The 12,716-nt window shown below is 46.4% G+C and overlaps 1 protein-coding gene across 4 annotated transcripts in view; it reads right to left on the bottom strand.

The window, feature by feature from the left end:
- LOC105005782 (neuropilin-2) overlaps positions 1 to 12,716 on the bottom strand; it is a 68,120-nt gene that overhangs the window by 27,062 nt on the left and 28,342 nt on the right. For all 4 annotated transcript variants that reach the window (XM_010863950.3, XM_029116483.2, XM_029116482.2 and 1 more), the window contains exons 8-10: positions 6,656 to 6,800; positions 5,187 to 5,536; positions 4,827 to 4,971 (exon numbers count right to left, since the gene is read on the bottom strand). In XM_010863950.3, coding sequence (XP_010862252.1) covers positions 4,827 to 4,971; positions 5,187 to 5,536; positions 6,656 to 6,800 — 640 coding nt within the window. The remainder of the gene's footprint in view (positions 1 to 4,826; positions 4,972 to 5,186; positions 5,537 to 6,655; positions 6,801 to 12,716) is intronic.

Consider the following 12,716-nt stretch of genomic DNA (forward strand, 5'->3'; position numbering starts at 1 on the left):
CAGACACACCCAAACATCTGAATATCAAGACCGCCAGTCCAGAATCAGACACACCCAAACATCTGAATATCAAGACCAGTCCAGCATCAGACACACCCAAACATCTGAATATCAAGACCAGTCCAGGATTAGACACACCCAAACATCTGAATATCAAGACCAGTCCAGCATCAGACACACCCAAACATCTGAATATCAAGACCAGTCCAGCGTTTGGTCCATCTGTAGTCGAACAGCAAAGCTGGTATCTATGATACATACAGTTAGGTCCAGAAATAACTGGACACTGACACAAAATATATTCAAGTTACAGTTAAACAAAGAACATTGTATTAAAGTGCAGTCTCCCAGCTTTAATTTGAGGATATTCACATCCAAATTAATGGAAGGATTTAGGAATAACAGCTCTTAATATGTAGCACCCTCTTTTTCAAGGGACCTAAATTAATTGGACAATTGACTCAAAAGCTGTTCCATGGACAGGCGTAGGCTATTCCTTCATTATTTCTTCATCAATGAAGCAGGTAAAAGGTCTAGTTGATTTCAGGTGTGGCATTCGAATTTGGAGGCAGTTGCTGTGAACCCACAACATGCGGTCAAAGGAGCTCTCAATGCAAGTGAAACAGGCCATCCTTAGGCTGCAAAAAAAAATATAAAAATTATTTTTACATTAGGAGTGGCCAAATCAAGAGTTTGGTTCATTCTGAGAACAAAAGAACGCACAAAAAGGCCTGGACGCCCAAAGACGACAACAGCGGTGGATGATCGTAGGATCCTTTCCATGGTAAAGAAGAAGTGAAGAACACTCTCCAGGAGGTAGGCATATAATTATTCAAGTGTACCATCAAGAGAAGACTTCATGAGAGCAAATACAGAAAGTTCACCACAAGGTGCAAACCATTCATAAGCCCAGATTAGACTTTGCCAAAAAACTTCTAAAAAAGCCAGCCCAGTTCTGAAACAAATTTTTTTGGACAGATGAGACTAAGATCAACCTGTCCTAAAATGATGGTCAGAAAAAAGGAGAAGGCTAGGAACGGCTCATGATGTTAAGTATACCACATAATCTGTAAAACAAGGTGGAGGCAGTGTGATGGCATGGGCATGCATGGCTTCCAATGGCACTGGGTAACTAGTGTTTATTGATGAAGTGACAGAAGCAGCCGGATTAATCAGATTCAGCTAAATTCTGCAAAGATGATTGGACGGCGCTTCACGTTATGGATGGACAATGACCCAAAACACACTACAAAATCAAAACAAAAACTTATTTTAAGGCAAATAAGTGGAATATTCTGCAATGGTCGAGTCAACCCGATCTCAAACCGATCGAGCATGCATTTCACTTTCTGAAGACAAAACGTAAGGCAGAAAGACCCAGGAACAAACAACAACTGAAGACAGCTGCAGTAAAGGCCTGGCAAAGCATCACAAAGGAGGAAACCCAGTGTTTGGTGATGTCCATGCATTCCAGACTTCAAGCAGTCATTGCCTGCAAAGTATTCTCGACAAAGTATTAAAAATAAATATTTTATTTATGATAGTGTTAATTTGTCCAATTACATTTAAGCCCCTGAAATAAGGTTCCTGTGTATGAAAACGGTTGCAATTCCTAAACGTTTTGTACAACATTTTTGTTTAATCCCATGAATTAAAGCTGAAAGTCTGCACTTCAATTGCATCTCGGTTGTTTCATTTCAAATCCATTATGGTGGCGTACAGAGCCATAATTATGAAAATTGTGTCAGTGTCCAAATATTTCTGGACCTAACTGTAGTTGCAATGTAGCAATGCAATGAAGCTTCTTGGACATGGCTAGCGCTGTTAGCGACACTGAAGAAAATAAACATTTCAGGAAGTAACTCATAGTAACTTAGTAACATAGTAACTCACAAGCAGGAAGATGGAAATGAATCCTGCTGTGATTAAAACAATTCCCTCTGAGACCATGGTTGTCCAAATATGGACCCGATGGTCGATTGATCGTTTACATCTAGCAGTGTGACAACCTCCTGTGAGGAGACAAATGAAATGGATGAAACAAACACAGCCGGATGTCTGGAGATGTGGAGGAACACCCCTATACGCTTCTACATAAAAGGACAGCACTCAGCTTGTGGTCTCTGACATTAGCGCAATGCTAATCTGACATTAGCCTGATGCTAATCTGACATTAGACTCCGTAACAAATTTCACATCCAAGCCCTTTCTTTTATCCTCTTTTCTTCCCACTCTCTCGGTTCTGTGTGTGTTCTGTTATTTCATCCCTGTAGTTCAACCTTTCTTCTTCTAGACTCGCTAGTGCGAGACTGTCCTAATTACGGATGGCCAACAGATGCCTCACACACAGGAACGTGTGGACAAGCACAGCCATACACAATATTCCACCAAAGATTCCTCTAGAACACTGGATCTACGCGCTTTCAAAGGTCAGGCCTTGTCACGGTGTAAACTGCTATACCCTTTGTGGGGTTTGACAATGGTGTGTGTATGTGTGAGATAGAGGTGTCAGGGTGTAACGCGAGAGGCAAGTAGCCGTGACCTGCCAGCCTCTCCCTGAGTCCTCTACCTGAGTCCTCTCCCTGAGTTCTCTCCCTGAGTTCTCTCCCTGAGTCCTCTACCTGAGTCCTCTACCTGAGTCCTCTCCCTGAGTCCTCTACCTAAGTCCTCTCCCTGAGTGCAAAGCTGCAGAGCCTCTCCGAGAGGCCTCCGTTATACAGTGTCAATGTGACTTCCTGCAGGTGTGGGAGGCCTCCTGGTGCAGGAGGGCATCCTGCTGGAGCAAAGATCTGACCGAGGCTTTCTCATTCAGGGAATCGGTTCCCTCATGCAGGGACAGCCTCCATCGACATGAAGGATCTAGGACCAGGTCCATTTTATTCATTTAATTATATTACATTTGGATCTCATAGTTCTCCCCCTTCTGGACAACAGCCATCACTCTCTCCAAACAATCTGACTCAGCAAAATATGAGAAGGAAGAAAAAAGACTTCAATTATGTAAAGAGCCTTTCTGTAATTCTCTGCCTGGCAGCAAACACAAACAGACACACGCACAGACGCATACACAGACACACACACAAACAGACCGCACACTCCTCAGGATGCCAGAGTGCATGCTGGGAAAACATGTTTCCCCACCCAAGTGAAGACTGGCCAAATGACCCCACTTTGCCAGATTTACCATAGATTAAACACACACTCATGGACGTGGTTCTATGTGTATCAGAGGTTTCGTGTGTGAGACACTGAGGTGTGTGCGTGAGGGCATGAGCAAGTGTGCACGCTTGCTCGTGTATTCGCATCCGCGTGAGAGTGTTTGTGTGTGTTTGTTCCAAAGTGCCAGGAACGGACAGTGGAGCACACAGAGGGGGAGTGAGAGATGATAAGAAACAGAAGAGGAGCAAAGAACAAAAACATTGACAGACCCACGCAATAAGCTTGGGAAACAGAGAGAGAAGAAAAGACAGGACCATGTGTGGGACTTAATAGAAGGGGGGGGGGGGAGCAGGCCAGAGAAAGAGAGTTACGGGAAACATTTGAGGTAGAGAGAGGGGGGAGAGAGAAGGAAAGAGACGGAGGGGAGGAGAGGGGAAGAATTAAAAGTGAGGAAAAAAGGGGTACACAAGATGTCCTGTCCTCACAGCTCTGTTACCAGGCAGCACCCTCCAATCTTACGGGAACTACAATGTTGTGTTATACCACTTCAGTCTTTCTGGGATCTCCTGCACGGCCAATTCAGAGAAACCTGTGACACAATGCGTGGGGACAGGGCTCTTTGTCCTGTTCTCAATGCCTTTTACACACTGCAGGGTAAACACCGGGGGGCTTGCTGGAGCTTTGAGGCAATAGAGGCTGCGGAAGGACTGCGGGTTTAAATCCCTATCCTACCAGGAGAATCGTTTCTTTTTAAGTGTGTAGTGGCCACAAGGGGCAGCAGAGGAAATGGTTGGGCTGACAGGGCGATGTAGGAGGGGTTGCACCACCTAACTCAATCTACTGGTTTAGGATGGTGTGTGGTTATGTGTGTTGAGACTTCAGCTTAGATATCCTGTATAGTCCCACTAAGAGTCAAAGCAGAGTGTTTGTTTGTACAATAAGGGTTTTTGAGTGTTTGGGCCTGCGTGTGACAGGTGGAGCTGACGTGAGTATGTGTAGGTGTTTAGCGCAGCCGTCCTCTGGGAGCAGCGAGACCAGTGTATCCAGATGCTCTGACTACCACGCACACATCTGGACAGCAGACCACCCCAGCAAAGGTTGGGTGTGCAAGTGCATGTGTGGGTGTGCACACTCATGAACGCTGTGTTTCCCTCGGGACAGATTCCTCAAAAGCCCTTTCTCCTGTCCATCTCTAAATGAACCTTCCCATACCCCTCATTTTTCAACTCCCACATTCTCATCCAGTGGACACGCCCACCACTGACTGTAAAAAAATAAAAAGAATGAAAGAAAGGGACAACGCTAACGGTGACATCACCCAATGGTTTCCAGTGGCAAGCCTTACTGATTTGAGGAGCAGGAAGTGTCATCTTGCGGGCTAGTTTATTGTTGGCTATCACTGTAACTGGAGCAAGAAGTTGCTGAACAGCCAATAGATGTAGTTTGTTGACAGTATGACTGATTGATAGAGAATCAATATCGGGACAGCCAACATAAAGTGCCACCGTCAAATTATTGAGACAGTTAAGAATTGACCAAGCTGATGTTGCTTGAAGGGGAAAAACTATTTCTATAGGTCTGATAGGGGTTCAAACAGCAGCCTTTGGCAGGAGAGAGTATACAAAAACAGATGGTGTCGTTCCACAGACCTGGCGTTGCGATCTTACCTGGCAGGTCACAGCCGAGTATTTCGGCTCTCATCCCGATCCCGGCAGGAGACCACCTCTCTGGGTAGATCCTGATGAACTGGGCCGTGGTCTCCTCAAAACGGCGTAGCTCCGGGGTATCGTAGTGAGTGTTCCCCTCAAATATCTGCAGCATACAGAAAACATGAGCAAATCTTATTGAGCGACACCGTCTTGATCAGAACTTTGGTACTAAAAGGTGCTGTGGTAACAAAAATATGAATACACAGTGGAGACGGATTTGAACACAGTAGGCCGGCTGGCGTGGAAACAGACTGGCGTGGAAACTTGACACTAACGGTCCCCCATCCATCAGCTTTATTCCCTCCCCCTGACACCCACCTTGGGTAGGCTGGTCTTGGGGTCCATGATGAACCCCCAGTCCTTCCCGTCCAGGCTGTGAGCCACACGGTACTTCCGCACAAAAGCCCTGTTGTCCGTGTTGCTTGTCCCCTCCCCGCCCCTCGCCCCCTGGGTAATGACCCCCCGGACCGTCTTGGTGACCCCCAGGTCCACTTGGAGCCACTCCTCGCCTGCCAGGGGCTGAGGGGGGCCGGGGAACCAGCCTGAGCGGCTTGCCACCAGGCGGGCGTTCCCGGGCGACCACAGCATGTCCCGGGCCGATGACGCAGAGATCTGGGCGTCCGGGAGGAGGCCCGAAAGGAGGCCCTGCATCTCAGAACAAGGAGCGTCTGAAGAGGAGGAGAGATGAGGGGGAGATTTACAATGTAAAATGCCCCTTTATTGGGATGATATTACACAAAAAAACATTACAAACCCCCATTTTACCCCACAACATATAAATAATAGTATTTGATGGGGAGACAAAACAGGAGGCAGAGAAGATTCATACCTAGTTATCTAATGATGAACTTACTCAGAGGCAGATATGTCAACATGTATGGGTGGAGTTACAGGACATGATAGACGAGGAGACGTGGGAGAAAGAGAGATGCAACTAGGAGAGGGCGGAAGGAAACAGGGAGACACGGAATGAAGGGGGGAAATGAATGAGACATAAAGAGGAGAGAGAAGGAACAGAGCTTCAGTAGAGTTGACGCTTTATGAAAGTTTCATGCTGTTATGTCACAGCGCAAGCTAAAGAGTTCAATTATGGATAAATGGCGATGGGAAAGCGCGTGTGTGTGTGTGTGTGTATGTGTGTGTGTGGCGGTGGGGGTTTGACGCGAGGTCATCAGCTTTGTCTTCACGACTGCATTGTGCGTACCTGAACTGTGCCAGTCAACCTAACATTCAGCCTGGGAGTACCAGGTAACTAGTGGCACTGTGTTTCTCTCTCTCTCTCTCTCTCTCCATCTCTCTCTCCTCATCTCTCTCTTTCTCTCCATTCGTCTTTTCTCTCCGAATCACAGTTCAAGACAAGTGAACAAGCGTATAATAAATGATTGATTGGGACATTTTCTCTTGACATCTTCCTCAGAGAGGTGGTTGAGGTTAAAAGCAGAAAGGACTTGATATCCTGACGTGAGGGGAAGATGCCATGACGGAGAACGGAGAAGATAAAGAGAGAAGAATTCGGAGGCTGACAGAGAGGGAGAGAGAAAGGGGGAGAGAATGAGAGAAAAAAAGGAGACTGAGGGTTAAAAAGCCAGAACAGAGAATATAATTAGAGCCAGGGACTGGTATGAGGGAGAGTAGCAGGAAAGGCCGAAAGCAAGGAGGGAGAAGCGAGTGATTACAGAAGCGCTAACTGAGAAACTTTTATTAGGCTAACGCTCTGGTTGCTTTGTGTGTTGCTAGTCCGTGTCGGGTTAATTGTGTAACGTAAAGGATCAACCCCACGCACATACCTGTGATCTGGCAGCCATAGAGTTCAAAACGCAGGGCGATGCCGTTCTTCCATGTCTGAGGTCGGATCCGCACGAAGCGGGCCAGGACAGGCTGGGGCACGCGGTTCAGCACCACCTCGGAGGGGTCCGTGTTAGCATGGAAAATCTGGAGAACGCAGGGAGAGTGACATAGATGGACAACCGGTTAGCCACACACAAACTGAATGGAGCGATTCGTCTTCAACTCATTGCTTATATTTGGTAAATCATGGCGCTTGCAAACTCTGGATAGTGTGTTTCATTTCAATAATCACCTGTTTTATTAATGTACACATGCATGACTGTAAGTCTTTTTAGATAAGAGCATGTTGAAGTGTGTGGAACCAGGACAGTTAAAAACAGGGGACGTCGTCTGCCCATAGGAATGTCAATCTTCCGACTGCGTTGAAATACTATTTTTACTGTGCAGTGGAGCAAGTTAGAGGAAATGTTTCTTCTGGTATATTTTAAGCTTGCACTCTTCCCCATCTCTCTTTCTCAAACACAACACACACACATCGATCATCCGCAGCGAGAGTACCGCTTCGCTTCACACATACAGAGACCCGGCTAAGCACAGACAACCCAAACACAGATCCAATGACAACCGCGCAGCTGTCTGCCTGTGTCTGTGGGGCAGAAGGTGAGGGCTGGTAGGGGTTTGACGGGTAGTTACACAAACACACACACACACACACACAATGCCCACACACACACACACACACACACACACTACCTGTCTAGAGAGTCAAAACAGCGAATATAGCTCTGTGAGACTTGGCATGGCAAGGTCAGACAGGATTGAGTGTTCTGTAGGAGTAACAGAAGGTCACGACAGGGGAATGCTTCCCGTGGCACCCGCCCCCACACATCCGTCCCCATCCCCATCCTGACACCTCCCTTTCATTCTTGACCCCTCGGGGAGTGAGGCTAGAGGTCAGAGGGAAAAATTACTATAAGACAGGAGCCCCATCTGCTTAAGGAAAAGACACAGACAGACAGACACAGACCTGATAGACAGTTACAGACTAGACAGATAGACACAGACAGACAGAGAATGACCAAACAGACAGACAAAGACCAGATAGACAGATCAACAAACAAAGAACAAACACACAAAGAAACAGGAAGAGAACAATCCAAGACAAAACGGACTGACAAATAGACAGACAGAAACCTCCAAAGCCAGTTGGGAGGAACCAGCGTTGAGAGACATCTCACCTCATCGTCTATCAAGTTATCCGGTCTGAGGGACTTCCTCCACCCAAACCCGGTAAACCACACCTCAATAACATCCCTCTCTCTGTCTCTCTAAACTCCCTCTCCCCTCTCTGTCCCTCACCACTTCTTCCTCTGAAGAGAGGCTTACAGGCAGTCAGAAACAGGACATGATAACACACACACCCCGAGAGACAAACAAGCTTCCTTAAACACACTCCAAATGACAGTTAGAATGGTGAATTTATGGTTGTAGAATAGAAGAGAGACTGAGAGGAAGGAAGAGCCTTGAGCACTGTGGTCGGTCCAAACAGCGCCCTAACACCTAGGTAGCACACTACTGATGACATGGACCCATTGGGGTGCAGAGAGTTCCGCTGAGGATTCAGACCCTGTAGAAACAGATCGTGTCCTGAGATGCACCACACTGTCAGTCCGACCACAGACGCTGCCGAAGCTGGACGTTTTAACTGACCGATTTTATTGGCCGTCTAGCGATACAGTACATCCGGTTCTTGTTAAAAGAAATGTTCCTACTCGTTAGTCCTCTAAGTCAGTGTTTCCCAATCCCGGTCCTGGGGAACACAAGCGGAGCACGTTTTTGTCCTAGCACGTACCTGATTCAAATGAAAGACTTGATGATAGGCTGATTACATCCATTAAGTGTGTAGCAGGTAGGGCAAGAATAGAAACGCGCACCGCTTGGGGTCCCCAGGACCGGGATTGGGATGTAGGCGTATAATGAAGTCCTTCGGATGCAGATTTCTCGCTTTTCTCGTCTCTTTTGTATCTGGGTCTATGGGTCTTTCCTCCGCGCTCCGTGTGTGTGTGTGTTTATTTAACCTCCATGGTCCAATGCCACAGAACTGTCTACAGTGTCAACATAGGGGCTTGACAGATGTCTCTGTCAGATCAATAGAGAGATAATGTAACTGGCTTTTAACGTCCCAAAACACCATTTACCATGAACTTTAAACCACAATACATTTTACAACAAATTACTTTTTCCAAGGAAAGTCATTACGATGAAATGTTGTTATGTGATTATGATGTTTTTTTTCTTTATAGGTGGAATCTCTACATTAGTATTTATGTGTCTTGACAAATTCTAAATACATTTTTGCCAACACCCAAAAATACTTTTTGAAGGTCCAATTCACACACTTATCAAGAAAACATCCCTGGTGGTCCCCACTACCTCTGACCTAGTGGACTCAACAAACATGAGACATTCCTAGTAAATTATGTCTCACTGTTGGAGTATGCCTCTTGCTATCAACACATTCAATTAAAGAAACAACTTGATATTATTTTAAATGGTACAACAATTGGATTTAATGTAGCACATTTAAAACAAATACTTTCAGACGTCTACTAGAGTAGATTTTTACCGGTTTTACTTGAGTCAATTTCAGTGAAGGTATCTTTTACTTGTACTCAAGTACTTTTACTTGAAAGAAGTGAGAGATGATTGTAGACAGAGTGAGATAAAGAATAGAAAGCTCAGTTTCATCATCCTTCCCCTTGTCACATCCTGACCCCTGACCTCCCAAACATCCCTCTCAGTAGAGCCAAAGTTAAGATACCTGGACATCTAAGTTTTAACTGTGTTTGCTCTTGTCTGTTTATGTCAATGAATGTATATGCTCTAGTGTTTCTGTATGTGAGGACACGGGTCGGATCACCGTTGCCGTGGCAGGCCGTGGGTGTCAATCAGCCAGTCCCCTGGCCGACTCCTCTAATCTGCCTGACGACGGGGGTGACCGGTCAAACTCCGCCCCCTACTCAGCACCCTGGGCGAAGAGGGCTAAATAATTTACGGCGTCGTGTTGTGTCTGCTCATGTGGCGGGTCATGAAATTATAACGATCTCCACCCCCCAAAAACAGACCCCCTAACCCAGTCCTCCATCCCTCCTGCTTTCACTTGACGGTCAGATGCCTGGAGGGGAAGGACACCGGCGGGACACCGGCACGGTGTGTATTTAACTATTGATGCCCCCCCACGTCACCACTAAAGAGACTGTGTGTGCGTGTGGGGAGGTGGTGTCAGACTGGACTTTTAAAGTAAGCCCCCCCTGACAACCCCCCGCCTCAGAAACTTAACTGACAACAAGGTGGACAGGATACAGCGAATAACAAATGGAATACTCTAAGCTAACGTGGGAATTCGTTCGGGCTACTAGAGTCAAGAGAACATCTCCTTTAGAGAGAGAGATTGAGAGATATTGGGAGAGACAGAAAGAGAGGCAAAGCAAAAGAGTAAGCACTTAATTTCCAAAGTAAGCTTTGTCAATAATGGACATTGTTAAGTCATGCTAATAAGGAAATTTGATTTGAATTATGAGATGGAGAGACAGAGCTCTACTCAGCCAGAGATAATCCATTTACTCACTCTCCCCCACTCTTTTCCTCTATCCATCCATCTCCTCCCCAGTCTTTCCTTCTCTCCTCCATCTCTCTCCCTCTTTCCCCCCTCTCTCTTGGTCTTCCCCTCCAAATCCATCTTCTCTCCCTCTCTTTCGTTCTATCTGTTCATTTGGCAGTTTTGGCTGGGTTTCCCCTTGAAGCTGATGGCACCACAGGGAGAAGTGGCCAGGCTCTGCCAATACATTATTCTCTCTGTCTGTCTGTCTGTCTCTCTCTCTCCATCCATCCCCTCCTCATTCCTTCCCCTCCCTCGCTTGCTCCATATGAAGATGTTGACAGTAGGAACTGGTTCCAACTGGCTGCCCTCCACTAGTGGCTTGAAGAGGGGGCCTTTGGGGCTGTGGTAAGAGTGTGAGTGTGTGTGTGTGTGTGTGGGGGGGGGATGCTGTACAGCACTCATTTCAAATGGTCTCCCACCCCCTCACTCTGTTGTTTTTGTCAATGTCTTCCATTCCGCCCCACTTCCTTCATTCTCTCTCTTCTCAAACCGTACCAGTTGGTGTGTGCGCGCGTCGGAGTGAGACACGTCCGATTGCTGTGCGTATGTTTTGCATGTGCGTCTCGGCGTGCATGTGTGTGAGTCTGACACTGCTACTGTGTCTGACTGAGAGGCCGTAACCGCGTGGTTGGTTTTCCTCCCGGTTAGAGTGACAGATTTAGCTCACTAAGACAATGCATTTCCGCGGCACACGTCTGTTCATTATGTGGGCTAATGTGATTCCACCCATTCTGGCATAATGTGAGTGAGAGACAGAGAACGCATGCATGTGCGCGTATGTCTTTCCGTCTGAGAGTGTGTGTGTGTGTGTGTTTGTTCTACGCGCGTATATGTTTTGTGCGTGAACGCGACAGAGCCTTGTAAATTAACGAGGCGCGTGCGTGTTTGAGTGGCGTGATGCCGATGTAACGGGTCACACACACGGACGAAGAAAACAACGGGCACAGATGGAAATATTTTCTCTAGTGCCATTTCTGCCATATTCACAGGCAGGGTGTAGTCACTGGAAAGGTGGAGGCAGAGAGGCGTAAAACTGAATTTGCCCAATGAGAAAGGCTCATTTTGCTAAACACTTTGCTACAGCTAGCGCTAATGAATGTTCCCTGGCGTGACACCTCAGATCCGCTCTCCGAAAGCTGCTGATGTTTCCAGCCTTCTGTCGCCGTTACGGAACAATGACTTAAGAACCCCCGCTGCTGTCTCTGAGTCTAGGCACCCTGCCCACGCAAGCACACACACACACACACACTCACACAACAGACAGTTAGGAAGCCAATCCCTGCAATTACGGTCAGCTCATACCTGACAAGACAGAAAGTGCCTGTGTGGTGTCCACTCCACCCCATTCTGCTGGAAACTCTCAAATGACAATCGGTAGGGTAAATCCCTCCCCTTTCATTGCCATTCCCCCCTATCGTGTTCCCTGGTTTAAATGCTTTCATTATCTCTCCGGGCTTAGGTTCTCAAAGCCAGGCTAAATCTTCTGCTGTCTGTCTGTCTGTCTACACGCCACCTTAGTTGGATTAAAAGGTCTAAGCCCTTAATTGTTTTTAAGATTGGTCACACAATGGATCATTTAGAAACTCGATTTTTTATTATCAAGGATGTACAAGGTGTACAAGACTCGGATGGCCATAGCCAATTGCGCGGCCCTTCAATGGACCCCTGGTTCTTAGATGGGGCTTGTGATGTTTTTATTTATGTTCTGACCCCTTTTGGCCTGAGCGGCCCCCAAATTCCCTTGTGCCACAACGAACGCATTTAGCTAACCTTCAGATGGATTTTGAAGCTTGTGTGGGTCAGAGCAAAACCACCACTGACACTTGGCCGTTCCCTCACTAAATGTTAGTTTATAACTTTTACTGTGTTGGTGGCAAGACAACTTTAGGAAAAACTTGCATAAATAAATTCAATGTCGTACTGCCTGTGAAAGTCAAAGCTGAAAAACAAACACGCTTGTAACAGACTAGCTTTTAGCTCAAACGGATGGGTTAAGCAAAGGATTTGTCTTCATGGGTTCCTCTTACCCAGTTTAAACACAGCATTTCCCAAGCCGCATGCAATTCAGGACATGAATGGCTAAGAAGAGCCTGATGGGAAGTCTAAAAACAGAAACAGTACAATGGACAATATGAAGACCATCTTTGATATCTTGTCATGTATGAGGTTTAAGAACAAGTGTTACGTTTGTCATTTTCACTTAAAAATGTCAGACTTGATTTGCCCTGAGGAGAACTATTTATAATCTGCATAGTAACATCTGCATGTCTTGGTGCTGCTAGATTATTTTCCTGATGTAGCAAACTGTCTTTTGGATGCTAAATGTAGATTGTATGCATCCAAATGAGGTCAACTGAGAGTACATTTAAAGAGCTGGTTAGAAATAACAAAATAAACAC

The sequence above is a fragment of the Esox lucius genome, chromosome 22 (genome assembly GCF_011004845.1).
Source record: "Esox lucius isolate fEsoLuc1 chromosome 22, fEsoLuc1.pri, whole genome shotgun sequence".
Taxonomy (NCBI): Eukaryota; Metazoa; Chordata; class Actinopteri; order Esociformes; family Esocidae; genus Esox; species Esox lucius.